Below are 26092 nucleotides of genomic sequence, written 5' to 3'. Positions count from 1 at the left end.
GTTTAGCCTGTGTAATGATGATTCTGTGTTCTCTAACATTTCAGCTAACACCCCTGATGTCATTGTTGTTAATGAAAACCATAGGGAGGTGTTCATTCTCGAGGTCGGTTGTACATTGATTACAGCTTAGAGGAAGCCTTCCTAACCAAAGTGCTAAAATATCATCAGCTAGAGCAGACCATCTCTCAGCTAGGCTACAGATGTAAACTTTTGGTTTTTATCTTTGGTAGCCTAGGGCACGTGCACAAGTTGGTTGTGAGGGGCCTTCAAATGGCCGGCCTCTCCAAAAGGAGGGCTAAACAATTAGCAAGGTACTGCTCAATATCAGCTATTATAGGAAGCCGCTCAATTTGGAGGAGGCGTTGTTTCCTTTACCCATGATTGTTGTCTGCTGTGTTTGTCAAGTATGCCAACATTATTGTATGTAACAATGTTCTGCCTTATATGCACTTTGTAACTGGCTGTTTTCACATTATCTGACTGCACTGGCAGTGTTTGTCCTTTGTACAAGGCATTTCTTGTACTTCTGTTTATGTGGGCATAAATAAATATTTCAAATGTGTGTGCACGTGCGTGCGTGTGCTTGTCGGTCTTATACTTCACCTTAAAGGACAATCAGTAACTGAACCAGTGTGTTTTCAGTGAGTCTAACATGATTAACGTGGAGTCTGAAGTTTAATGGGCTTAGGAGGGTAGAGTGTCTGATCAAATGAATTTTAAATATCTAAATATTGAGTCAAGCAACTTACAGTAAAAACTCAGGGTTACGGATGTAACCCCGGTTTCTTTAGAATTCGGAGTAACATACTCACTATGGGATATCAGCGCCCCCTGGCGTGATGCAGAGCTACATACCATAAACTCCCGGGCCATTCATTGGCTGAGAAGGGTATGTCACGTGTCCGGTAAACCGGAAGAGGTATAAAACCTCTTGCGTGACGTGGCTCATCCTCTTTAACACGCTTCCTGCATGCAGATGCACACAAACAGGGGTGTTAGGTGAGTATGTTACTCCGAATTCTAAAGAAACCGGGGTTACATCCGTAACCCTGAGTTTCTTGTCTAATTCTCCGTAACATACTCACTATGGGATGCATAAACCCCCCTGGGGCTTATAGCCATACCGAATCTCAGGTCCGCACGCCCCCTAGCCATAAGGCCCCGTCCCCCTGGACGTGACCTTCGGCCTCACGGGCGCCCCAGCCCTCCGGGCCAGGGTGCGGTATATGATGTTAATAAAAGGACCCTGACAGACCAAGTCTGCCTTATTCAACTAATGGACAGACACAAGTCTGTCCCCTAAGTGAAAACAAGGAAACAGGGCCCTCCTCCCCTGGGAACCTACCACAGGTGGTCCCGAGGGGACTTAAGAGAAGGAAGGTAGGGGACACAACACCGTTCCTTAAGTGAAACAAGGAAACAGGGCCCCCCCTCCCCTGGAGACCTACCACAGGTGGTCCCGAGGGGACTTCAAGAGAAGGAAGATAGGGAAGAGAAAAAAGGCAGGTTAAAAACAAAACCAGCCTAGCTCCCCCCATTCTAACTAGAGACAGCCGCCACCCCTAGGACAGCATGCGCCACTGACGCTGCTGCCACGTCTAGGCTATAGAAAGCCGCAAACGTTGAAGGTGACGACCAGTTTGCGGCCGCACACACTTCCTGGACCGAAACCCCCCTGGAGAGGGCCCAGGAAGCAGCCACGCCCCTAGTAGAATGAGCCTTCAGTCCTTCTGGAACTGGAACGCCACCACTGACGTAGGCCAGCCTAATGGCATCCAAAATCCATCTAGAAAGCGTCGCCTTAGCCACTGCCTTCCTCTGATCACCTGGGCCGAAGGAGACAAACAGCTGCGACGACGACCGGCCGGCCACCGTCTTCTGGCAGTAGAGCCTCAAAGCCCTTACCGGGCAAAGACAGTGTAGCCGCCTATCCTCCGCTGAAGCGAAAGGCGGCGGATGAAAAGCTACCAGCTCAACCGGCGTCTGGGTGACCACCCCGTTCTTGGGGACAAACGCCAAGTTTGGCTTAAGCAAAACCCTGCTGTCGTCACCCACAAACCTCATACACTCCGAACTCACTGAGAGCGCATGTATGTCGCTGACCCGTTTGGCTGTAGTCAGGGCAACCAAAAGAACCGTTTTGAGGCTGACGATCCTCAGATCCGCGGACTCCAAAGGCTCGAACGGTGGGAGGCAAAGCGCCCCCAGCACCACCGTCAGGTCCCAAGCCGGGAACAGAGCCCTAGAGACCGGCCTGGCCCGCCTGGCGCCGTTCATGAACCCACGCACCATCGGGTGTTGGCCAACCGTCATGCCATCGAAACTCTCGTGACACGCGGAAATGGCCGCCTGATACACCTTAATCGTCGAGAAAGCCAGACCCTGCCTCAATTTTTCCTGTAGGAACATGAGGATGCTGCGTACCGGGGCCCGAAAGGCCTCAACCGGCGGTGACTGACTCAGACACCATGCCACGAACAGGTTCCACCTGTCGTCGTACGCGGACCTCGTGGAAAGGGCCCTTGCCCCCTGGATGGTGGCCACCACGTCAGGGGGCAGGCCATACGAAGTCAAGGTCTGCCTCTCACGGACCAAACCCACAGGTCTAGGTCCTGAGGCCTCTCGTGGAAGATGTCGACCCCTCCCTGCCGTAGTAGGTCCCTGTACAGCGGGAGGGGCCAAGGCTCGGCGTAGAGGAGAGGTCTTATCTCCGACCTCCATACGCCCCATGCCGGAGCCACTAGCAGCACTGACCGACCCTGAAGTCTCACCCTCTCCAGTGTTGAGGGGATCAGGTCCAGTGGCGGGAACGCATACAGCAGTTCGTCCGGCCAGTCGTGGGCTAGTGCGTCCATGCCCAGTGAACGGTCCCCCACCCTCACCGAGAAAAAGCGCGAACACTTCGCGTTCTCCTCGGAGGCAAACAAATCGACCTGCGCCCGGCCAAACCTGGCCCAGATCAGGTCCGCCACCGACGGCTTGAGGGACCAGTCCTCGTACCGGGGTTCGCCCCTGGACAGTAAGTCCGCTCCGCTGTTCAGGAGACCCGGCACATGTGAAGCTCGAATCGACGCGAGATGCGAATCGCACCAACGCGTCAGTCTGCACGCCAGGCTGTCCAACACTTGGGAGCGCAAGCCCCCCTGCCTGTTGATATAGCACATGGTCGTGGTGTTGTCCGTCCTGATAGCGACGTGACAACCGTGGATGTGAGCCTCGAAATGTTTGAGGGCGAGAAAAACCGCCATTAGTTCCAGATAGTTGATGTGAGCCTCCCGTAGACTGGAGTCCCACACCCCTCTGGCCGAGCGGCCTTCGTGGACGGCACCCCATCCCGTCAGGCTGGCGTCCGTGGTGATAACCATCCGTGACGTCACAACCCCCACACTGACCCCCTCGGTCAGAAAGGGCGCCTGTGACCATGGTTTGAGAGCCTCCACGCACCGTGGGGGCACCACCACTTTCCGCGAACCCATAGTGGATGGGATCCCTAGCGCCAACATCCACCGCTGGAAAGGTCTCATGTAGAGTCTGCCTAGGCGGACCAGGTGTATGGCTGAGGCCATGAGACCCGCCGCCCGCATGCACAGTCTGTAACTGACTGGACGCCCCACGTGGAAAGATCTCACACACGCCAAAAAGCTGTCTACCCTGTCCTGGGATAGGCGCGCCATGAGCGTGTTCGAGTCCAGCAGGATCCCTAAGAAGGTGGTCCGCTGAGACGGAACCAGTCCCGGAACCTAGGGACGTCAGGTGAGCGACTGCCACGCGCGTGTGTCGCATCACCTCCTCTCTCGAGCCCGCCGCCAGGAGCCAGTCGTCTATGTAAGTGGACAACCGGATCCCCTGCCTCCTCAGTGGAGCCACGGCTGCGTCCGTGCATTTCACGAACACCCTGGGGCTGAGAGACATTCCAAACGGGAGGACATTGTACTCGTACACCCTCCCCTCGAACCCGAAGCGCAGGAACTTCCTGTGCGGTGGGTAGATTGGAATGTGAAAATAAGCATCCTTGAGATCGATACTTGTCCACCAGTCCCCAAGACGCACGGTGCGTAAAAGCGCAGCGGTTGTCAGCATTCGAAAATGGAAAACCGTGAGGTATTTGTTGAGACCCTTCAGGTTCAGAATGGGTCGCACCCCCCCCCCCCCTTCTTTGCCACCAGAAAATATTTCGAATAGAAACCCAGTCGGTTCTGGTTCGGAAGTAATTCCGTGACAGCGCCTTTGCTCAAAAGGGAGGCAACCTCCTCCCTCAGAGTACTGGCCGCTGGACCTGTGGCCTTGGAAAACAACACTCTGTCTGTCATTGGGGGTTTTCTGGAAAATTGTAACCTGTAACCCTTCTGTATTGTGCGTAATACCCAAGGATTTGGCTTGCAAATCTTCCATTCCTCCACACACCGAGCGAGTGGATTGGCCGGTGACGTCATCGGCCGCTCGGAGAGTGGGAGCGTCGCTATGGGGACGGTTGCCATGGGGAGCAGTGACGCTGCTGCTACTGCCGCCGGCGGTGCTAACCCTGAGGTGACCGCTCGAGGCAGCAGAGGCATTGACGATCTGCCTGACGTCAACATACGGTTTGTCCGGCCCGCGCCGGCTGCCTGTTTCCATGGAAACCGACGGCGCTGTCACCCGGACAAACGGGGCCGCCCGAACTAAGCCTACCTTGGCCGTCGCCCTCCCGTCGGAGCCCAAAGGCTCCGCACGTAGCGTCGACAAAACCCTCCTCCCCGTAGGGGATGTTTTGTCGCTCGGAAATGGCGAACGTGGCCTGTAATTCGAGAGGCGGTGTGGAAAAGGGGGCAAGTGTCCCTCCAAGATGGCGGAGACCGAGGTCCGCCTTTTCTGAGCCAAGTACTTCCGGTTCACAGTGACGTGCTGCTGCAACCTGGGAGACGGAAGCCTGTGAGGCGACAAAACCCTCCTCCCCGTAAGGGATGCGTTGTCGCCCGTTACAAGCGAACGTGGCCCGCCCATCGTGACGCGTTGCGAGAGAGGGGGCATCTGTCCCTCCAAAATGGCGGAGACAGAGGCCCGCTCTGTCTGACTTCCGGTCCACAGTGGCGTTTCGCTGCACCCCGTGAGACGGAAGCCTGTGAGGCGAAAGGCAAAACCGACGTGACCCTGTTCCACTGGCGCTTTGGCGCCCTCTTGTGGACAAAAGCGGCGTCGGTTTGTTTAATACCTTTCCGATTACCTTCATATGACCCAAAACATGCACAGATGTTGTCCGAACAATGCCTGGAACACCGGGGTTCGGGTGTTCCCGGCCTTGTGGGCTCATGGAATGATGGTATTGATTTAATGCATTCACAGAGGGTATCCCAGCAGTGTCTGGAGCCCCGGAAATCGGGGGCCCCAGGCACTTTGGGCTTATGGGAAGACGACATAGATTTAATGCATGCACATGGGGACCCCCAGCAATACCTGGAGCCCCGGAAATCGGGGGCTCCAGGCCTTGTTGGCCCATACAGTGAGGGCGCTGGAACAGAGGGGCCCGCGAGACGGGGACCCCTCTGCTCCAAGGCCCCATGCCATGTGAAAGAACGAGACTGTTTGTAACATTCGGTACATTTATTTTCTTTTGCAGAGAAAAAGGAGGTACATACAGGGCACTTTTCACTGAAACATTGCGCTGCACAACTAAAACGTCCACATTCTGCACACATAAATCGTCCACACTCTGAACACAACAAAGTTTCTTGGCACTCGTGGAGCCGTCCTCGACTCTGTCCAACGAGGCCTGAAAAGCCACGGTCCTCTTCCCCAACACGAACGGCGGAACAGCGGGCTGAGCCGGTCTGTGCACCGGCGAGACAATGTCACTTACCCCGCCCGCCACGAGGCTTCCCTCCTGTGTTGCGACGTGGAGGCCGGCTGGAGCTTCCTACGGTGTTTGTGTTGGTAGAGGCGGGTGGCTGGCGGGGGGAAGCTCTGCCACGATTGCCCGCGTTGCTCTGCGGTCTCTCCCGCGAGCTCGCCTGGGCTGAAGAGGAGCGGGAAGTGTTGGACCCTCGGCGAGAGGAGGAGGGACGTCCTCTGCCCGCGGGCCTCTCGTTGCGGGGTTTCGCAGATGGAGGAGGGGCTGGCTCCAAAACCCCCGCCGCGGCTTCCCTCTGGGCCTTCCGTGAGTCGGTGGAGACTCGGAGGAAATCCGACGCTCCAGCGAAGAGGTTGTCTGGCTTCAACGGGAGCGCCATGACGCTTTTCTTTGCGTCCACCACCTCGTGTCGGAAGATGGCCAGATCGAGCCAACGAGCCCTCTCAATCGCCGCGCTGTCCGCCATGGACTTCCCCACCCAGGCTGTGGCGTGACGAGTGACCTTAATGGTCAGTTGTTGAAGGGCCTCCAGCTCCTCAGCGTCCTCGCCCCACGCCTCTCTTAGCTCGGCTAGCCGCTTAGCTGTCGAGCCCTGGAGAATGGCGACCATGTTCAGCGCGCGCGCCGCCAGCGCTGCCGACTTGTACGCCTTCTTCACCGCCACGGAAAGCGCCTTTTCCTTGGCGATGGTGAAGTGCGGTTCGGGAGTAAGGGCCACTGGATGACGCTGGTCCATGATGCCCTGGGCCAGGACGGGGTCCATGGGGGGACAGGCGATGAGCCCCAACTTCGGCGCGTCCACCACCTCGAGGGGGAAACCCAGCCGATGCGGCTCGGAATGGACCTCCCAGGTGGACATGAGGGCGTTGGCGAAGCCCAGCGCGGCCGGGACTTTCCTGGACCTCTGCGCGCGCTGATCCTGGGGAGCCAAGCCCTGGTACTCGTCATCTTGCCCGGTGGAGGATGCGCGCTCCTCCATCGGGCGAACGAGCTCACATCTGAGCAAGGCTCTGTCGATGATAGCCGAGACCGGCTCCTCGCGCCTTGCGGGATCGGATTCCAGCTCCTGGGCGTCCGGCCAGCTGGGCCCCAGCTGACCGCCAGAAGCCCCGAGGTCGTCGTCCTGACGAGGGCTGGAGGCGGCTGCTCCGGTAGCCCCCTGGAACGACTGTATCTCACCCTCCTCCGCCCCCTCGTCCATGCTGTGGGTGCTGTCGTCGTCGGAGACGTCGCTGAACGAAGGCGACGCCCCGCTGTCACGGTACGCCTGCTGCGGCCTCGGAGAGAGCGGCTGGGAAGAGGGGGATGAAGCGCCGCTAGCTAGCTGCACCCGGGTGGTTCCCCCGGGCACAACTGCGGCGGCCGGTGGAGTGCTGCGCGGCACGGAGGGTGTAGCAGACTGGAGCTGCTGCGACGGCGCACTCTGGTGTTGCTGCGAGCGGTTGCTGCTGGGACCGCCCGCAGCTGGGGGGCCCATTGTGGGGTGAGGGCGCACGTGGTGGACGCCACCATCCACGTTACCTGGGCCGGTGTCCATGCGGGCTGGATCCGCTACGGCGCTGCCGCCTGGGGCCAGTTCGTCGGCCCTGTCTAGGCGGCGATCGAGGCGACGCTTGGAGAACCGGGTGCAGTCGTCGCAACCTCCCGGTGCACCACGGAAGTGCGAGGCAGGAGATACAAAACCCGTGAGGGTCGTCCGCGGCGATCAGCAAGCGGCACCGTGGCGTCAGACCGCATGAACGTGGAGCCTCCATGGAGCTAACCTATTAGCCTTTAGCCGGCCGGCTAAACACGAGGAAAGCAAAAGGAGGAAAACTTGTTTTCAGGATAGAAAGAAAAGATAAGAGAGCCGCGGGAGCGGAAAGAATAATAAAACTTTTTTTTTTTTGCAGTAGAGGAAAACCCGTGGGTCAGTACAAGTACCACCTGAGTGGGCTAAAGCTGGTTTCGGTCTAATTCACAAAGTTTGTTAAGTTTCGGTCTTTGAGGTATGTCTTGTAGCTGTAGCATCTGCCATGCAGAGAAGCGAAAGAGGATGAGCCACGTCACGCAAGAGGTTTTATACCTCTTCCGGTTTACCGGACACGTGACATACCCTTCTCAGCCAATGAATGGCCCGGGAGTTTATGGTATGTAGCTCTGCATCACGCCAGGGGGCGCTGATATCCCATAGTGAGTATGTTACGGAGAATTAGACAAGAAACTGCCTGGGGTGCACACAAAAGCCACCCAGAAGTGTTTTTAAAGTGAAATACCCCATTAACATTGGAAAACAATCAAAGTACATACATGGACGTATGGTATTCACATTAGTGCACTAGGACATTGCATTAAAGACAAAAGAAAAGGGCATTTGCACACACTCAAATCTGTGCAAAATTTAATTTAATGTGCAGCCAGTCTTCGGTCAGAGACAGGAGCAAGTCAGAATATCACTTGATTAGCCTTAATACAGAACACCTTTACATTTGAATGTGTGACTAAACATCAAGAGAACTGTAGTCCTGAATACAATGGATAATAAATTAAAGACAACAGTAGCAGTATTCGTTCTCAAAGTGGGGTCCAGGGACCCTCAGGGTTCCTTGGGGGGGGGGGTTCCAAATGGACTCTCTTACAGGTCTGTAACTCTGAGAGTGCACACTTCCAGAGTTAAGGGGGTCCTTGAAATTAAAAGGTTTGAGAACCACTGGTCTATACAGAGATGGTCAAGAAACATAAAGTACATAACTCACATTAGCAAATTATTAACATATTAGTATTCCTATAGCCTACGTCTGTCCCTGACTTCATTTCCAATATGAGTCTATGCTGCCATCTTCTGGACGAGGTGTGTTTATATCAACAGAGTACAGTTTCTCTTTCAATTGGCAAATGTCTCTCAGCTGGACGCTGGAAGGCAGTGCATTAGCTTGTTCACTTGGAACTACCAAGCAGAAATACAACGTAATGCGGTTAATTCCTTATATTCTGATATTCGGGTGACCTACATGTCAAACTAAGTACATACAACATGACTCACATTTAGTGCAATAAGATATTAGAGCTATAGGACATTGATGAAATAGGACAATACATAACAGGCAGATAGCAGAAGATGGTGTGAACTTAAAAAAAACTCTCACATCTCCAGAATACTTTGCAACTTGTACAAGGTGCACAATTCAAAATACCCTGACTGGCTGCATCACTACGTTTGCTCCCCGAGCGCCGGCTCCTCGGGCGAATGTCTGCTCACTGCTCCTAGTGATTATAGGATGGGTAAATGCAGAGGACGAATTCCACGTATATGCATATATATACATATCCCTATACACATATATATATATATATATATATATATATATATATATATATATATATATATATATATATATATATATATATATACACAGTGACAAAAAACACCACAGGGAGTGGGGACTATATTATAATTACCTGGTACAGTAGATGCTCCACCCTAGACTGCTAGGCTCTACAGAGTGTGGTTAAAACAGTGCAGCACATCACCAGAACTGAACTGCCAGCCATGTAGGACCTCTACCAGAGGATCATCAAGGACCTCAGTCACCCCAGCAATCTGTTAAATGGTAGCAATGGGCCCAACCAGGTTCAGGGAGGTGACAGGAGCTGTAGGCTACAATTGGATATTAGCCCAGTTTTTGATGTGACACAAATAGACCGTAAACTGCTACTGGAGAAACTACAAGGACAACAACAGTTAATTAGACTATCTGCTGTCCCTTTAGTAGAAAGCTACCTTAGTAAGAGAAAGAGAAAAATTGTTTACGCTCAATCAATAGTTTCTCAGTATGGCTATATGTTGGAGTACTTCAAGGAAACAACAGCAGTATGATTACATATAGATTGTACTACATTTTATTTGAAACATGAATAATAAAAAAGACAACCCAAATCATAAATCAACTCATATACATTATACTCATATAATGTACACATATAACTCACATATAACATATCCCAATTCTATGTACAGTAAATATGTTGATGACTCTATTACGTCTGTATCCTCAGTCAATTAACACACAGATACACATTAACAATTATATGACAATGAGTTATAAAAGGTAGTGAACTGTGCAAACAGCAATAGATTGATACTTTACATTTCAAAAACAAAAAGCATACTTTCTGGTTCAAATTATTATTCATGTGCAAAGCCACAGATAAATAAAATAATAATAATAATAAATAATCAGGGATATATTTATTGAAGAAGTTGAAGAAACCAACCCTTGAATGTAGATTATCTTCGTCAAAGCACAGCACAGTTGTGCAAATTGGGACAAACCTATTCATCAGAACTTGAAAATCAGAATAAATTAAACAGGTCTTGCAAGCTCAGATTCTGTCTCACCTTGACTGTTAAGTTAACCCCTAGTGTCCCAAAAATAGCATATCTTCAAGCTCACAATGCATTGCAACGTGTTGTGAACTTGTGATTAGCTATTTTCGGTGAAGATATTTACTGTTTAGTGAAAACAGAATAGGGCCTAGTATAGATGTCAACTATGTACAAGGTTTTAAGTTGTTAAGTGTGTATGTAACATCAATACATGTAATGTTAACATTAGGTGTCCAAATTATGCTTTAAAGCCTTACCATTCTAAGTGGATCTGCTAATGCCTTGCTACCTTTCCCTGCACCTTACAGTATGTCTAAGGTATTACCTGCTGTGAACCTACAGTATGTGTCATCTCTTTTGCACCTTATGTCTATCCTCATTTACCTGCTCGTTGTTTTTATGCTATGTGAATATGTAGACATATTTGATTTTGTTTCTTTTTGATATATTTCTTTACTGTTTTATTTTTCCCTTGCTCTCCCTATGCCTTTGGCCCCCTCCCTCTGACTTTTTTTCTTCTGAAAACTACAAAATGATGGATCTTGTACAATAACTAATTTCACCCATTTATTTACACCTGTAAACCTGTGTTAATACAGTTGACAATAAAGTTAATTCTGATTCTGATTCTGATACAGTAAGTTACTCCATGTTACAAGCAGTGGTTCAGCAGGTCACAGCTGTATCTGAGTGACCAGTCTGTGGTTAGCTTGGAGCCCTGAGGAGAAGCCCAGAGACCACGACAAAATCAAAACGTCACACATTCAATTCCCGCAAACAAACATGCAAAACATCTGACAAAAAAAGTCCTGCTGATTTGCCCTTGAGAAAGCACTAAAACCCTGCCTGCTCAATAACTCAAAGTCACTCATCTGCATAAAAGCGGCAGCGAAAGCAGGTTAAATATATTGTCTGTGACACAGAGTAGGAGTGTGATCTGTTGTCTTCAAACTCTGGGTGGTTTGCTGACTGTGGCGTACAAGCCAGAGACATCCTCAGTAGCCTGTCCTCTGGGTCTGATGACACAAAAGAACAAATACATTTCCTTACAAAGACAATTCTGTGTGATTTTGATGTGAGGTGTGTTCCAGTTGTGTAAGTCAGGGAATACTAATAGTAGAATATTTCACTTTACTTACAACACAATATTTTAACAGCCAAACAAAAGGAAACATCATTATCATAAATAAACAATGTTACATGACTAATCTCTCAAGAACAGATTCTGCTCTGCACGTAAAAAACAGCAGAGGGCATTGTTTTTCCTTTTTATTTGAAGATGGGTTCCCAGATTGCATGTTGACAAGCTATGCACAACTAGAGGTTGAGTTAGTTGTAATGACAGGAGATATTCACCGGGGGGAAGCACTGGGCTTGTTGAAGTTGACAGTGGCATACTGCACATCCCCTTCATCCCTCTGCATCTGATCATTGGAATATGGAGGCATTTCCTGGTTCTTAGGGAGAGAGAAGTGTACGGTGGAGTAGTTGACATCATCCTGTGGCTCTGGGTTTTGTGTCTGCTCTGCAGAGGAAGGACTTGTGGGCGTGGCTGAGATATTGCCACGCTCAGGGACAGATACTCGCTGATGGACATCAGAGACAGACAAAATGATGAAATCTACTTAATGTCTTATAGTTCTTATACACAGCATACCCCCATCTCTATATCTCTCTTTCACTCTCACTTCTTTCCTTACTCTCCCTCTCGCAACAGATATGTATCCGCTCATGCATACATATAGGGCTGCCGCTATAGTTACCAAAGTGTGAATTATTTGCATCTCACACTCTACACACACACACGCACACACACACACACACACACACACACACACACACACACGCTCACGCAAACACGTGCGCATGCACACACCTGCAGTTTTTCAGTCATCCTCACCTGTCCACTTTGTACAGGGTCACTAGGCTCAGTACCAGACTTCAGACATTTCTTCTTCCTGAATTGCGTCGGTGAATTAATTGTACCAGATGTTAATAAGCACATTGTACATTGGCTAAATTTAAGTGAACTGTTTTTGTATTATGTTACCTGATCCCCAGGTAGATGAGCAATAGAAGAAACAGGAAGAGGCAGATTACAGTGATGACTACAGCCACAATTTTACCTGCATTCGATGTCCCTTTATCTGGAGGTATGAGGTATGATAGACGTAAATACAGATGTTAATTAGCTTGGCATTTTCCAGTAATTACTAAAAGCCAAAATATGCTTAATGATAAAGAGCTGTTCATATTGATTATATTGAATAGTTCTTTATTTAATTTGTATTCTTTATTGAGGCGTTACCTGTTTCCTTAGCCTGTTAACAAAATAAAAACTCTTACTTGTTACAGTGAGTTGGATAGTAGAGTTTCTAGCCCCTAGTACATTTGTGGCTGTACAATAGTACTCTCCGCCGTCCTCAAGGCTTATGTTTGGGATGATGTAGTTCTGTTCCAAAGACTTAGGTGATGTTGAACTCTTCTTGTACCAGACGTATGCGTTCACTGGTGGGTTGGCATCACTGCTGCAGGTCAGAGTCACTGAACTGCCCTCCTCTATTTCACCAGAGGGGCTCACTGACACCAAGGGGGTCTTTGGACGGTCTGATATGACATGATTTTGCTGTAGTAAACTTGATATTTAAAACAGTAACCAAAACACATGATGCCTACATACATACAGTACACACATACAGTATATACATACATGCATATAGGTATGAATTGTATAGGTAATAGCATCTATAGCATCTTAACGTCAAAAGGAAAACAAGCATTCCGTGTAGACATAATACAGCACAAGTAAATGCTTGCGTGCATACTTTTTGAAACTGGGGAATTATTTTAATTCCCCATTTGAAATATAAAATGTGAAATTATAAGGAATTCGGGTACATTTTAAATAATTCTGAATAATATAAATTATTATTTATGATATTATTGAAATATAGTTTTATACTCACATCTGACATTGAGAGTCTTTTCTGGACTTCTGAGAGTCTCTTGGTCTTTGACAGCACAGGAGTAGTTTCCTGCATGCTGACTGAGCACTGGGTCTAGAGTCACATAGTTGTGTTGGTTCTGCTTTAGAAACAGATGGTTCTGGTACCAGATGTAGATGGGGTTGAAGTCACTCAGAGGACAGCTGGTTGTACAGGACAGTGTCACTCTCTGTCCCTCTGTTACCGTGGTAGCAGGAGTCACTGTCACTGTCAGAGCTGATGGGTAAATGTTATGAAATCATCATTTATCATGGGGACCATGATATAAGACTATAATTTGTTTAATTCTTTTGTTCTCAAAGTGGGGACCGGGAACCCCCCAGGGGTCCTTTTGGCGGGGGTTCCAGGGTCTCCCCAGCAAAATAGTTAATTTAGCGTCACAATCATTTTAACCAGTTTATCCATTTATATGTTGGCTATTCAAAAATAGCAGATCTACAAGCTCACAGCGTTTCAATTGTGCCACGCTGTGAGCTTGTACATCTGCTATTTTTGAATTGTTTTTGAAAAATCATGAATGTTTTGAATCATTTTGAATTAAAAAAAACCAAACATATTCTCTTCGGGAGGTCCCTGGCACAAAAAAAATCAGATGAGGGTCCGCCGCCAATTATATATCAATTTGGGGGTCATTGGCACGAAAAAGTTTGAAATTACTGGTTTAATCAATTAACTGTTTTGTCATGTCAAAGTAGAAACATAGAGAGAAATTAACATTTCATATGTAAGATGTTTCGTTACTTACAGGTTATTTTTAATATCACTCCGGGATCACCAACATATTTGCCTGTTGGTTGATCTGTTATTAATCTGAATTTGTAATGTGCAGAATCGTTCTCTGTCACGTTTTTGAGAATCAGTTTATGCTGGTTCATCATGGACCCATTGTACTCTAAACGACCGTTATATTTGGGGTTAGAAGACAGGTTTGTGGGATCGCCGACGTCTTTATTCCATTCAGTATACCAGAATGGGTCAGTCACTTTAAAACCACTGGGATGGGAGTAATAACTGGACATTTCCACTGAAGTGCCCTCCAGGGCACAGATTTTCGTCTTGTTGTAATTCACACTCCAGCAGTTATCAACAGCACCTGAATCACAAATGGTAGAAAGTATGGTCAGGGTTACATTTGAATACATTTAAATTACATTTAATTAAATAACATTTAATATCATGAGAGTTGGCTAATTCCTTGTACTAAAACATTCTAGCAAATAATAATAATTTCTCTAATAGATATGATGAATATCTACATCTTGAAGACTAATGGCACTGAAAGGAACATTTCACCCATAATTATTTTCTGACAGTTTACATTAATTGATCTCAGAAATGTTACTTTCATCAATGAAATATTTGGTAATAATATATTATCTCATTTGAATTCATAGCCTGCCCAGTTTAGTACATATACACCTGTGTTTTCTCCACTATGCTTTTAGGCCAGAATAATTATTTTCATTTCATTTGGATTATTTCAACATTGCATTTATCCCCTATTAGCATCATAGTCATATTCAAATTGATTATTTAAACTAATGCATTATTAATACATTATGATTCAGAAATAAATGCAGTGTGAAAGTAGTTGGCACATTTTGACATTATTAAAATCACATACATATTAATATTAATGTAATCTGATGCTGTATGTTTGCTTTATACTCACACTTTGCAGGTGAGCGGGGATAATCATGGTATTTTACAGCACAGGAGTAACTGTCAGTAGAGGTAACGTCGACACGGTATGGATTTGACTGAGCCACCTCTACCTTATTGTTATACCAGGTGTAGGTGGGGTTGGTAATATCAGTCAAAATACAGCTAGGATTACATTTCAGCTCCACTTTATTTATTTCTCTTGAACTTGCACGAGACACCTGTAGCTCTGCATTGATAGGATAATAGAAGCATTAATATTAAATTGATAATTAATATGATCTTTATATTAATCGATTACTAACACAGTACTACTGTACCTGCGACATTGAGACTAATTCCACTGGACGAAGTCAATTCTGATTGGCCATTATCATCTCGGCACAAGTATGTATTTGAATCACTCTCTCTCAGGTCATGGATTCTTAGAGAGGAGCTGCTTTGTTTAGATCCATTATACATGAAACGATTTGTATCTACTGAGACTTCCTGCAGATTGTCATATTCTTGGCCATTCCAGTGTGCAGTAAACCATTTCTTGCTTGAAGGATCTGTGATAGAACAGGGCAGTTCCACCTCTGATCCCTTCAAGGCACAGATGTTTGTTTCCCCAAGAGCTATTGAAACAGAATGTTAGAAATATGAAGACTTTATCTGGGCACAAAGGAGCCAAAACACAAAGTGGAAAACAGTGGAAATATGCTTTCAACACAGCCCCTGAAGCATCTGAGAGGATGCATTGTGCATATTTCTGCTTGAATCTCATTTTAAAATGTAATGCTAAAATAATAATGATAAAATATTATTTTATTAATTACTTAATAAAATAAATACATGTAAAGCTCTGTCGTTTACATGACTTTCATGTCTGCCACATTTCTGCAAAATACATTTTGGAAAGTGGTAAAGCATTTCTTAAAACATAAATTTAAATAATTTCTGTCCGAGAGCAATGCATCAAGTCACATTCCTCGTATGTGTACATAAACACATTCTGATTCTGATGATTTGGTTAAGAAATGATTGAGAATCACTTCATACCTGAGAGATGCAGCAGCAAAGCCACAAACACAGACCCAGCTCCTGCCATCAACATGGTGGTCCAGACGTCCTTCTGCTTCTCACTAGAAAGATGACTGAGTAACAACATTCATAAGAGCATCATTAAAAGCAACATTTTGTGTATTCTCACTCATACAAATGCAAACTACCCCATTTGTTGAAATCAAAAGCATTACAGGCTACTTACTTTATTTAAAATTGTAGATGTGTAGAAGAGGTTCTGTGTGGGTGTTATTTGACACAGACAGTATGTGTGTGAACTGACATCCTTCCTCTTTGTATATGACCAGTAAGTAAGTAAGTCAGATACACTGTTGTATCTGACTTACATGCATGGGTTCTTGGGCCAAAAAAAACAACTGTTATATTTTGAATCCTTGACCTGAAAAAGAAAAGAAGAAAAAAAGCTGCTCCATGAACTGCTTTACATATGTTTCTAAAACACAGTGTGTATCAATTTGCATATTATGTAACATCTAATATATGTACATTGGATCTTACATTTCCAAAATTACATAAATAGTTACAGTATGTCAGAAAAGAGTAGCTCATTTTTATATTATAAAGTAGCAGTGGTGTTGTGGTGTCTGGAGAAGTGGGTATAGGCCTACTCTAACTTTGCCTTAACAGCACCTTGTGTAAAAATAACTCTGATGACATGTATTTAGAATGCTGCCAAAAATTATCATATTTGAAGGCCAGCTTAAAGTGTGCTCTAAAAAATGATAAATTGTCAACTAGTTTCTGTGAGTACTGTATGGGCCAGAGGTGTTTACAAAGTCACTTGACTTGTATTGCGGCTGATGTTTGCTTCATAAATCAACATTTTACTGAAGGAATGTATTGTTCTGAATGAACAATCAAACAGAGTTCAGCAACTGCTTATGTAAACATCATTATTTTATTGGCTGTTGTTAATGTAACATTTGTGTTTATTTACGTTTACTTGAAGCAATACCTTCCTTGACCCTTTTCCACGTTCAATACCATGGGGTAAAATCAAAGAATAAGTTGAGGGTATAAGCATAGTCTACATTTTATTATATCATGAAAAAGTATTGTATTGTTGAAGTGATATAGTTTATTAATTACCCCCAATGGGAAAATTCATAGTTCACACCAGTTCAGAGACAAAAAAGTAGGATTATATCATCATCATCATCATCATCATCATCATCATAAATATGTTAACACCCTTTGTTGTCTCTGTTCTGTAAGGCTTGCTGGTATCCTTTAACTTGTTAATTCAATTCTAATAAGAGGGGTTCCGGAGAGATGAAAAGAGGAAGCACAGTCATTTTTAATGCACAGTGTCTCTTATTTGTAACTCAAAACCGTTTGGATTTATATTTAGCAATAGTTAACACCCGCAAACTATAACACTGTGACAGCTATTTTCAAGTGAAGCCAACAAGACGAGTCGAGAAGGGCTGAATGCAGCACTGTGCATGAGAGGCGGGGCTGCTACTGTACTTGCGGGCAACTGTGTGTGTGTGTGTGTGTGTGTGTGTGTGTGTGTGTGTGTGTGTGTGTGTGTGTGTGTGTGTGTGTGTGTGTGTGTGTGTGTGTGTGTGTGTGTGTGTGTGTGTGTGTGTGTGTGTGTGTGTGTGTGTGTGTGTGTGTGTGTGGGTGTGTGTGTGTGTGTCGCTGTGGCGCAACCGCGCAAGTAATTTTTCTTAAAAATGTCCCAGAGGCAGAAAAGAGTCATAGTAGAATACACAAATGAGAATTGAACAATCTCAAATACTCAAATTCATTATGTATTGAAAAATGTATTGCTGTGCACATAAGAAGTGAGCATGCCCACTGACAAAGAACTGCGTATACGTCTTGTACCAGCACTGGCCAACTTGCTGGTCATGCTGGTGACCAGCCTATATGTTGTTGGTGTTTGCTGGTACGTATGCTGGTGCTTGTTTAAGCTGGTTGAAGAATTTGTGCTAGTCATGCTGGTGTTTCATGCTGATGACCTTCTAGTTTAAACTGGTATTTATATGATACCAGGACAAATTTTTTTTAGATAACAGAAAAATCAAACATGTCACAGAGGATGAGTGGAATGCCTTCCTCTCTGCATTTATTCATCCACCTAATCAAATTCTTCTTCACAACAGAATGATAAACAAGCTATACGGTTTGATCTAGTAAAAGCTATCACCACACAAAAAGATGCAATGATTAGTGCGTAGGCCCGGCAGACAGAAGTTCTGGGGAGATTGAGCAGATATCATATACTGTAGCTTATAAACAGGAACTGAAATGGCCTTGTTGTTTGATGAAATATTTTGGCACACTCATTTCCCCTGTCACAGGGCTATGGCTTTGTGCTTCATATTACACATGTGATTGCACTGTTCCACTTGATTCCAGTTGATAAGCTTGGAAAAAACTTTCTTGAGAGTCTGTTAATAACATGTTAAATAATCATGTGTGCAACTTCCCAAACCAGTATGAGAGGATTAAAATATAAAATGAGGTATTCGAACCATTGTTATGATGAGTCTGCCCCAGGCACTTCTGTCCACTGGACTAATTTTCTTTTTCTTTTCTTTTTTTTGTGTTTTTTTTTTTACATTGAGCAGTGTTTTTAATGGTGACATGACTGCTGGTTTAGACAGCTTCAGAGACTGCATTCTTTGGTGCATTTTTACTCAACTCTGAAACATCTTTATTACATTGTAACTTGTAATGGTCTGAACCATTTCTTACTTCTTTCTTTCTGGTTTATCAATTTGTCATTGTTTTTTACAGAAAGCATGTTCATATATATTCAGATATTTTGTGATTCCAGAACAAACATTCCCTTAACATTATGCAGTCCAAATCCCTCTTAACAGAACTTCAACATTCACTTGCCAAGATGTTCTAGTGTCCATGAATACTTGTCTAGATGCACCCTGTTTGTAGTAGTCCCAAATGCCTTTTCTCTTTATTCTTTCAGTGTGCAGTTTTCATTACTCAATCAGAATGAACAATTCACAACTTAGAATTTACCATTTTGTATCAGAAAAAAACAAGTATTTATTAACTCAATAATCAGTATTTTAGTACTGTAGGCTGAATATTTTAATAAAGGGCAGTTGGAGCACAGAAGCTTTTAGTCTGGATTTAAAACTTGTCAGAGTTGGTGCAAGTCTCAGATCCTCTGGAAGTTTGTTCCAATGGGTGTGAGATCATAACTAAATACTCTAGACTGGGCCTACCAAAGGCGAACTGATACTTCTTGATGTACTGTAAAAGTCACTCATAAGGAGACAAAATCATGGTAAATCCCATGTTTATTGATTTTCATGAATTGTACTCTTTCTTCTTTCTCTCTCAATGACTAATTGTCTGAATATTGCTACTTATCATTTAGCCATCATATCAATTGATTTAGACCTAGGACACCAGGTGAGAGCAGTTATTTGATCGAGGACTGAGAACCACTGTTCAGCAGGTTATCCTTTACCTTATGAGACTATACTGTATGTCTATGCTGCCATCTGCTGGATAAGTTAAACCCCTTCTGCTATACTAGCTAGGTTTGATCAAACACATACAGCAGAAGCCATTGTACTCGCACCCAACCTCCAAAGACAGAGGATTTTGATCTCGCTTTTTCACATTTAAGGTCTTTGTTTCCCCTGCATATCTCTCTTCTGTTCAGAACAGAAACCGAAATCGAAAGTACTACGATAATTGCACTAAATATGCTGACAACAAGTACAATGGTATTGCATATCCAAGGGAAATGTGCTATAAAGGCATAGAATCTGTGTGCTTATAATTTTACTTAATTGTTTAAGAAAAAAAAAGTGATTGAATTAATTAACTAAAACTTCACTATTACTTCACCTCAAAGGACAATCAGTCACCAGAACCAGGGATGTGTGTGAGTCTAACGTGATTAACATGGAGTCAGAAGTTGAATGGGCTTAGGAGGGGACAGTGTTTGATCAAACGAATATCAAATATCTAAATATTGAATCAAGCATTGAATCTGGGGTGCACACAAAAGCCTGAGTAGACATTAAAATGACCCCAGAAGTGTTTTGAAGTGAAATACCCCTTTAACATTTGAAATCAATCAAAGTACATACTGTACATGGACATATGGGATTCACATTAGTGCACTAAGACATTGCATTAGATATTCAGACAGTAGACAAACCACTTTATGGTAAATTATTTATTTTTATTTTACAGACGAATTCACCGCTCGCCAGGTATCAGACATAGCTGAGGTGCTGGAGTAAATACTAAATTGAAAGAAAAGGGCATTTGCGCACTCAAATCTGTGGTTTGAGAACCACTGGTTTATACAGAGATGGTCAAGAAACACTAAGCACATTGGATTTACATTATTTACACAACAAAATAAAATTTGGGACATTCTATGTTATACTGTATGATAGCTATAGCCTGATTTTTACATAGAATTTCCCAAATTACAAAAAACACTGTCTATTGTAATGTATTCATTGCAAAACACTTTGCAATGGAAAAAAAAAATACTAGCCATTACTGTATATGTACTAAGCAGCTGAGTACAATATAGAAAATGATATGTATAAAAGGTTAAAACAAACATTTCTAAACTGTGATGAGATATGAAAACAATCATGAATCAGTAGTTTATATTTATATACAATCATTATAATTAAATAGCACATGCTACAGCACATGACTCGTTCAGAACACATATACTGATACATGTGAAGTTAATATTATTTGTCCAAATGATGTTTTACAGAACTAAGTTACTCCACGTCACAATCAAGCCTCTACAGCATAATTCCCAGTATTAAAGTGGCATTATGTAACTTTTTTTTAATGAATAAAATGTAATTTTGTCCAATCTGTATGGTAGAGTACAGTATGTTAATACAATATAACTTATACAATTGGGGTGGTTTGTCTCCCTGCTCTTCTATTGAGACATTTAGATCGTGTCAAACCATGATCTAAAACGAACGCTAAGTGTTCGTTTATTATTTTTTATGCCAATAAAAAAAGTGAAATGTGAGTAATTTGTCCTCCATTGATTAGAAATTTTGGATGTGCTACCTTTTTTCAATTCCTACTTTTTATATGGTATGATTAACTGTTGCACCCCTACATCTGGATGAAAGCAGTTGGTCCTCCCTGGTCGTTGGCGTGAGAGAAGTGGACGGTAGCACAGTGAACGTCATCATGTGGCTTTGTGGTTTGTGTCTGCTCTGCAGAGGAAGGACTCACAGGCGTGGCTGAGACATTTTCATACTCAGGGTCGGACACTGACTGATGGACATAGGAGATAGACAAGATGAGGAACTATTCTGGCTTCCTGTTTACATAGATCTTTCACCTCTCATACCCCCCATCTCTATTCTCTAACCCCCCCCCCTTCAAAATATTTGGACCCACACATTGTATAACCACCAGATGTGGGAGGGAGGGAGGGAGGGAGGCACACACACACACACACACACACACACACACACACACACACACACACACACACACACACACACACACACACACACACACACACACACACACACACACACACACACACACACACCTGCAATATACGATAATCCTCACCTGTCCAGGTTGTACAGGGTCACTAGGCTCAGTGTCAGACATCAGACATTTCTTCATGCTGGATTGAGTCATTGTACCATTAGTAAATAAACATAAATGACAATGGTTGATGACTGGAAGTAAATGACTTGTGAGAGAAATAATTGCCTGGGATTTTTCTTTTGTTACCTGATTCCCATGTAGATGAGCAGTAGAAGAGAGACGAGCAGTACGAGGATGAGACGGAATGCATTGATGACTACACCCACATTAGCTGCCATTGTTTTCCCTTTAAATGGAGAGGAGAGGAGACATGAGGTATGAAAGGTAAATACAGATTTCAATTATTATTTTGACATTGTCCAATAAAATGCTGTCTCTGATTAGCTGAATCTCCACTGTTATAATTATTTTAGAGAATAGTTTTATTTTACTTTTAAAAACTTGTTACAGTGAGTTGGATAGTAGAGTTTATAGCCCCTAGTTCATTTGTGGCTGTACAATAGTACTCTCCACCGTCCTCAAGGCTTATGTTTAGGATAATGTAGTTCTGTCCCAAAGACTTAGGTGACGTTGAACTCTTCTTGTACCAGACATATGTTTTCACTGGTGGGTTGGCATCACCGCTGCAGGTCAGACTCACTGAACTGCCCTCCTCTATTTCACCAGAGGGGCTCACTGACACCAAGGGGGTCTTTGGACGGTCTGATATGACATGATTTTGCAGGAGTAAACTTGATATTTACAACAGCAACCAAAACACATGATGATGCCTACCTACATACAAACATACAGTATATGTATACATACATGCATATAGGTATGAATTGAATAGGTAATAGTATCTTAATGCCAAAAGGAAAACAAGCATTTCTTGTAGACATATACAGCACAAGTAAATGCTTGCGTGCATACTTTTTGAAACTGGGGAAATATTTTAATTCCCCATTTAAAATATAAAATGTTAATTTATAAGGAACTCGGGTACATTTTAAATGTACCCGAATATAAATTATTATTTATGATATTATTGAAATATATTTGTATACTTACATCTGACATTGAGAGTCTTTCCTGGACTTCTGAGAGTCTCTTGGTCTTTGACAGCACAGGAGTAGTTTCCTGCATGCTGACTGAGCACTGGGTCTAGAGTCACATAGTTCTGTTGGCTCTGCTTTAGAAATCGATGGTTCTGGTACCAGATGTAGATGGGGTTGAAGTCACTCAGAGGACAGCTGGTTGTACAGGACAGTGTCACTCTCTGTCCCTCTGTTACCGTGGTAGCAGGAGTCACTGTCACTGTCAGAGCTGATGGGTAAATGTTATTATATCATCATTTATCATGGGGACCACGATACAAGACTATAGTTTGTTTAATTGATTAACTGTTTTGTCACGACAAAGTAGAAATATAGAGAGAAATTAATGTTAAAATTCCATATCTAAGTACCTTTTTCGTTACTTACTTACCAGTTATATCTAATATCACTCCAGGAATACCAGCATATTTGCCTTCTGTCTTATCTGTTATAAATCTGAATCCGTAATCTGCAGAATCATACTTTGTCACATTTTTGATTATCAGTTTATGGTGGTTCTGGTTCATCATATTTCCATTGTACTCTAAACGATCATTATATTTTGGGATAGAAAGCAGATTTGTGTGAGCACCTTCCTTGTCCAGTTCAGTAAACCAGATTATGTCAGTCACTACATAACCACTGGGATATGAGTAATTACTGGACATTTCCACTGAAGTGCCTTCCAGGGCACAGATTTTCCTCTTGATGTAATTCACACTCCAGCAGTTATCAACAGCACCTGAATCAAAATCATGATGGTCAGGTTTACATCTAAATGCATTAAATTACATATATTTATAAAGATTTAATATGTGAAGAGAGTAGCTTATTCCTTGTACTGATTAATGGCACTGAAAGGAACATTTCACACATAATGCATTTGAAATACATTTTCTCCCAGTCTACAGAAAAGTAAAGAAATGTAACTTTCACCAATTGAATATTTGATTATATATATATTTATATATATGTGTGTGTGTATGTATGTGTATGTGTATATATATGTATGTATATATATATATATATATATATATATATATATATATATATATATATATATATATCTGTCCATGTATATATATGTATATATATGTATATATATATATATATATATATATATATATATATATATATATATATATATATATAGGCATCAATATGGAGACAAACTAATACATTTGTTTAAAATTGGTTAAAATCTGTGAGATTATATAGCAACAAATGAGAATTTATTTTTTGATCAAGCTATATTTATATAATATTATGATCAAAAAAGAAATGCAGTGTGAAAGTGTTTAAGCACATTTGACCAATAGTATTAAAATCACATACATATTAATATCAATGTAACCTAATGCTGTATGTTTGTTTCATACTCACACACTGCAGCTGAGCGGGGATAATCATGGTCTTTTAAAGAACAAGAGTAACTTTTTGCAGAGGGAACTGTAACATCAAGATATTGACTTGACTCAGCCTGCTTGTACTGGTTCTCATACCAACTGTAGTAGGTAGGGTTGGTAATATCAGTCAGTTTACAGCTGTGGTCACATTTCAGCGTAACTTGACCTTCATTGGGCCTTGCACGAGACACCTGTACGTCTGGAATGAAAGGATGTGATAGAAGCATTAATATTACATTGATCATTATTATCCTACTTTTAGTAATCAATTACTGACATAGCACTACTGTACCTGTGACACTGAGACTAAGTGATTCTGATTGGCCCTTATCATCTCGGCACAAGTATGTATTTGAATCAGTCTCTCTCAGGTCATGGATTCTTAGAGAGGAGCTGCTTTGTTTAGATCCATTATACATTAAACGATTTGTATCTACTGAGACTTCCTGCAGATTGTCATATTCTTGGCCATTCCGTTGGGCAGTAAACCATTTCTTGCTTGAAGGATCTTTGATAGAACAGGGCAGTTCCACCTCTGATCCCTTCAAGGCACAGATGTTTGTTTCACCAAGAGCTACTGAAACAGAATGTTAGAAATATGAAGACAACACTGGACTTTATCTGCGCTCAAAGGAACCAAAACACAAACTGGGAAACAGAACAGTAGAAATATTCTTTCAACACAGGCCCTGAAGCATCTAAGAGGATGCATTGTGTGTGTTTCTGCTTAAATCTCATTTAAAATGTAATGCTAAAATAATAATAATGATAGACTAGTCTTAATAAAATAAATACATGTAAAGCTCTGTACATGACTTTCATGTCTGCCACATTTCTGCCAAATACATTTTAGAAAGTGGTACAGCATTACTTAAAACATAAATGACTATTTAATGATTCTTCAAAGCTGTGACCTGCAGTCACTGTCAATAATTTCTGTCTGAGAGCAATGCATCAAGTCACATTCCTTGTATGTGTACATAAACACATTCTGATTCTGATGATTTGGTCAAGAAATGATTGAGAATCACTTCATACCTGAGAGATGCAGCAGCAAAGCCACAAACACAGACCCAGCTCCTGCCATCAACATGGTGGTTTGGTCCTTCTGCTTCTCACTAGAAAGATGACTGAGTAACAACATTCATGAGAGCATCACTAAAAGCAACATTTTGTGTATTCCCACTCATACAAATGCAATCTACCCCATTTGTTGAAATCAAAAGCATTGCAGGCTACTTACTTTATTTAAAATTGTAGATAAGTAGAAGCGGTTCTGTGTGGGTGTTATTTGACACAGACAGTATGTGTGTGAACTGGCATCCTTCCTCTTTGTATATGACCAGTAAGTACAGTAAGTAAGTCAGATACACTGTTGTATCTGACTTACATGCATGGGTTCTTTGGGCCAAAAAAACAACTGTTATATTTTGAATCCTTGACCTGAAAAAAAAAGAAAAGAAAAAAGGAACCTGCTCTGTGAACTGCTTTACATATGTTTCTAAAACACAGTGTGTATGTATCAATTTGCATATTATGTAACATCTAATATATGAGGAGTACATTGTATCTTACATTTCCAAAATTACATAAATAGTTACAGTATGTCAGAAAAGTATAGCTTATAAAGTAGCAGTGGTGTTGTGTTGTCTGGAGAAGTGGGTATAGGCCTACTCTAACTTTATCAGCGCCCTGTGTAAAAAATAACTCTCAAGACATGTATTCAGAATGCTGCCAGAAATTATCATGTTTGAAGGCCAGCTTTTAAGTGTGCTCTCAAACATGACAAAATGTCATCTACTTTCTGTTAGTACTGTATGGGGCAGAGGTGTTTACAAAGTCACTTGACTTGTATTGCGGCTAATGTTTGCTTCATAAATCAAAATCCCACTCTGAAGAGAGAGTACATGGGAATACATTTTTACTGAAGGAATGTATTGTTCTGAATGACCGATAAAACAGAGTTCAGCAACTGCTTATGTAAACATCATTACTTTATTGGCTGTTTTTAATGTAACATTTGTATTTATTTACATTTACTTGACCCTTTTCCATATTCAATACCATGGGGTAAAATCGAAAAATAAGTTGAGGGTATAAGCATAGTCTACATCTACATATTATTATATCATGAAAAAGTA

General features: G+C 43.1%; 1 protein-coding gene across 1 annotated transcript in view; it reads right to left on the bottom strand.

Annotated features, from left to right (window-relative positions):
- Nucleotides 1–25296, bottom strand: part of LOC308106313 (uncharacterized protein) — a 36049-nt gene extending 10753 nt beyond the window's left edge. The window contains exons 1-24 of the mRNA XM_080457354.1: nt 25195–25296; nt 24990–25081; nt 24244–24528; nt 23929–24150; nt 22937–23287; nt 22520–22774; nt 21911–22171; nt 21656–21755; nt 21488–21545; nt 21021–21181; nt 15899–15999; nt 15178–15474; nt 14868–15086; nt 13941–14288; nt 13157–13411; nt 12531–12797; nt 12241–12337; nt 12067–12148; nt 11547–11776; nt 11143–11206; nt 9335–9404; nt 7155–7465; nt 5834–7016; nt 4522–4604 (exon numbers count right to left, since the gene is read on the bottom strand). Coding sequence (XP_080313480.1) covers nt 4522–4604; nt 5834–7016; nt 7155–7465; nt 9335–9404; nt 11143–11206; nt 11547–11776; nt 12067–12148; nt 12241–12337; nt 12531–12797; nt 13157–13411; nt 13941–14288; nt 14868–15086; nt 15178–15474; nt 15899–15999; nt 21021–21181; nt 21488–21545; nt 21656–21755; nt 21911–22171; nt 22520–22774; nt 22937–23287; nt 23929–24150; nt 24244–24528; nt 24990–25044 — 5355 coding nt within the window. The 5' untranslated portion in view covers nt 25045–25081; nt 25195–25296. The remainder of the gene's footprint in view (nt 1–4521; nt 4605–5833; nt 7017–7154; nt 7466–9334; nt 9405–11142; nt 11207–11546; nt 11777–12066; nt 12149–12240; nt 12338–12530; nt 12798–13156; nt 13412–13940; nt 14289–14867; nt 15087–15177; nt 15475–15898; nt 16000–21020; nt 21182–21487; nt 21546–21655; nt 21756–21910; nt 22172–22519; nt 22775–22936; nt 23288–23928; nt 24151–24243; nt 24529–24989; nt 25082–25194) is intronic.
- Between the last annotated feature and the right edge of the window lie 796 nt (nt 25297–26092).

This window comes from Gymnoscopelus braueri (genome assembly GCF_963280865.1).
Source record: "Gymnoscopelus braueri genome assembly, chromosome: 18".
NCBI classification, from domain to species: domain Eukaryota; kingdom Metazoa; phylum Chordata; class Actinopteri; order Myctophiformes; family Myctophidae; genus Gymnoscopelus; species Gymnoscopelus braueri.
Note: the sequence above shows the minus strand (reverse complement) of the source record. Positions and strands in the feature narration are given on the sequence as shown.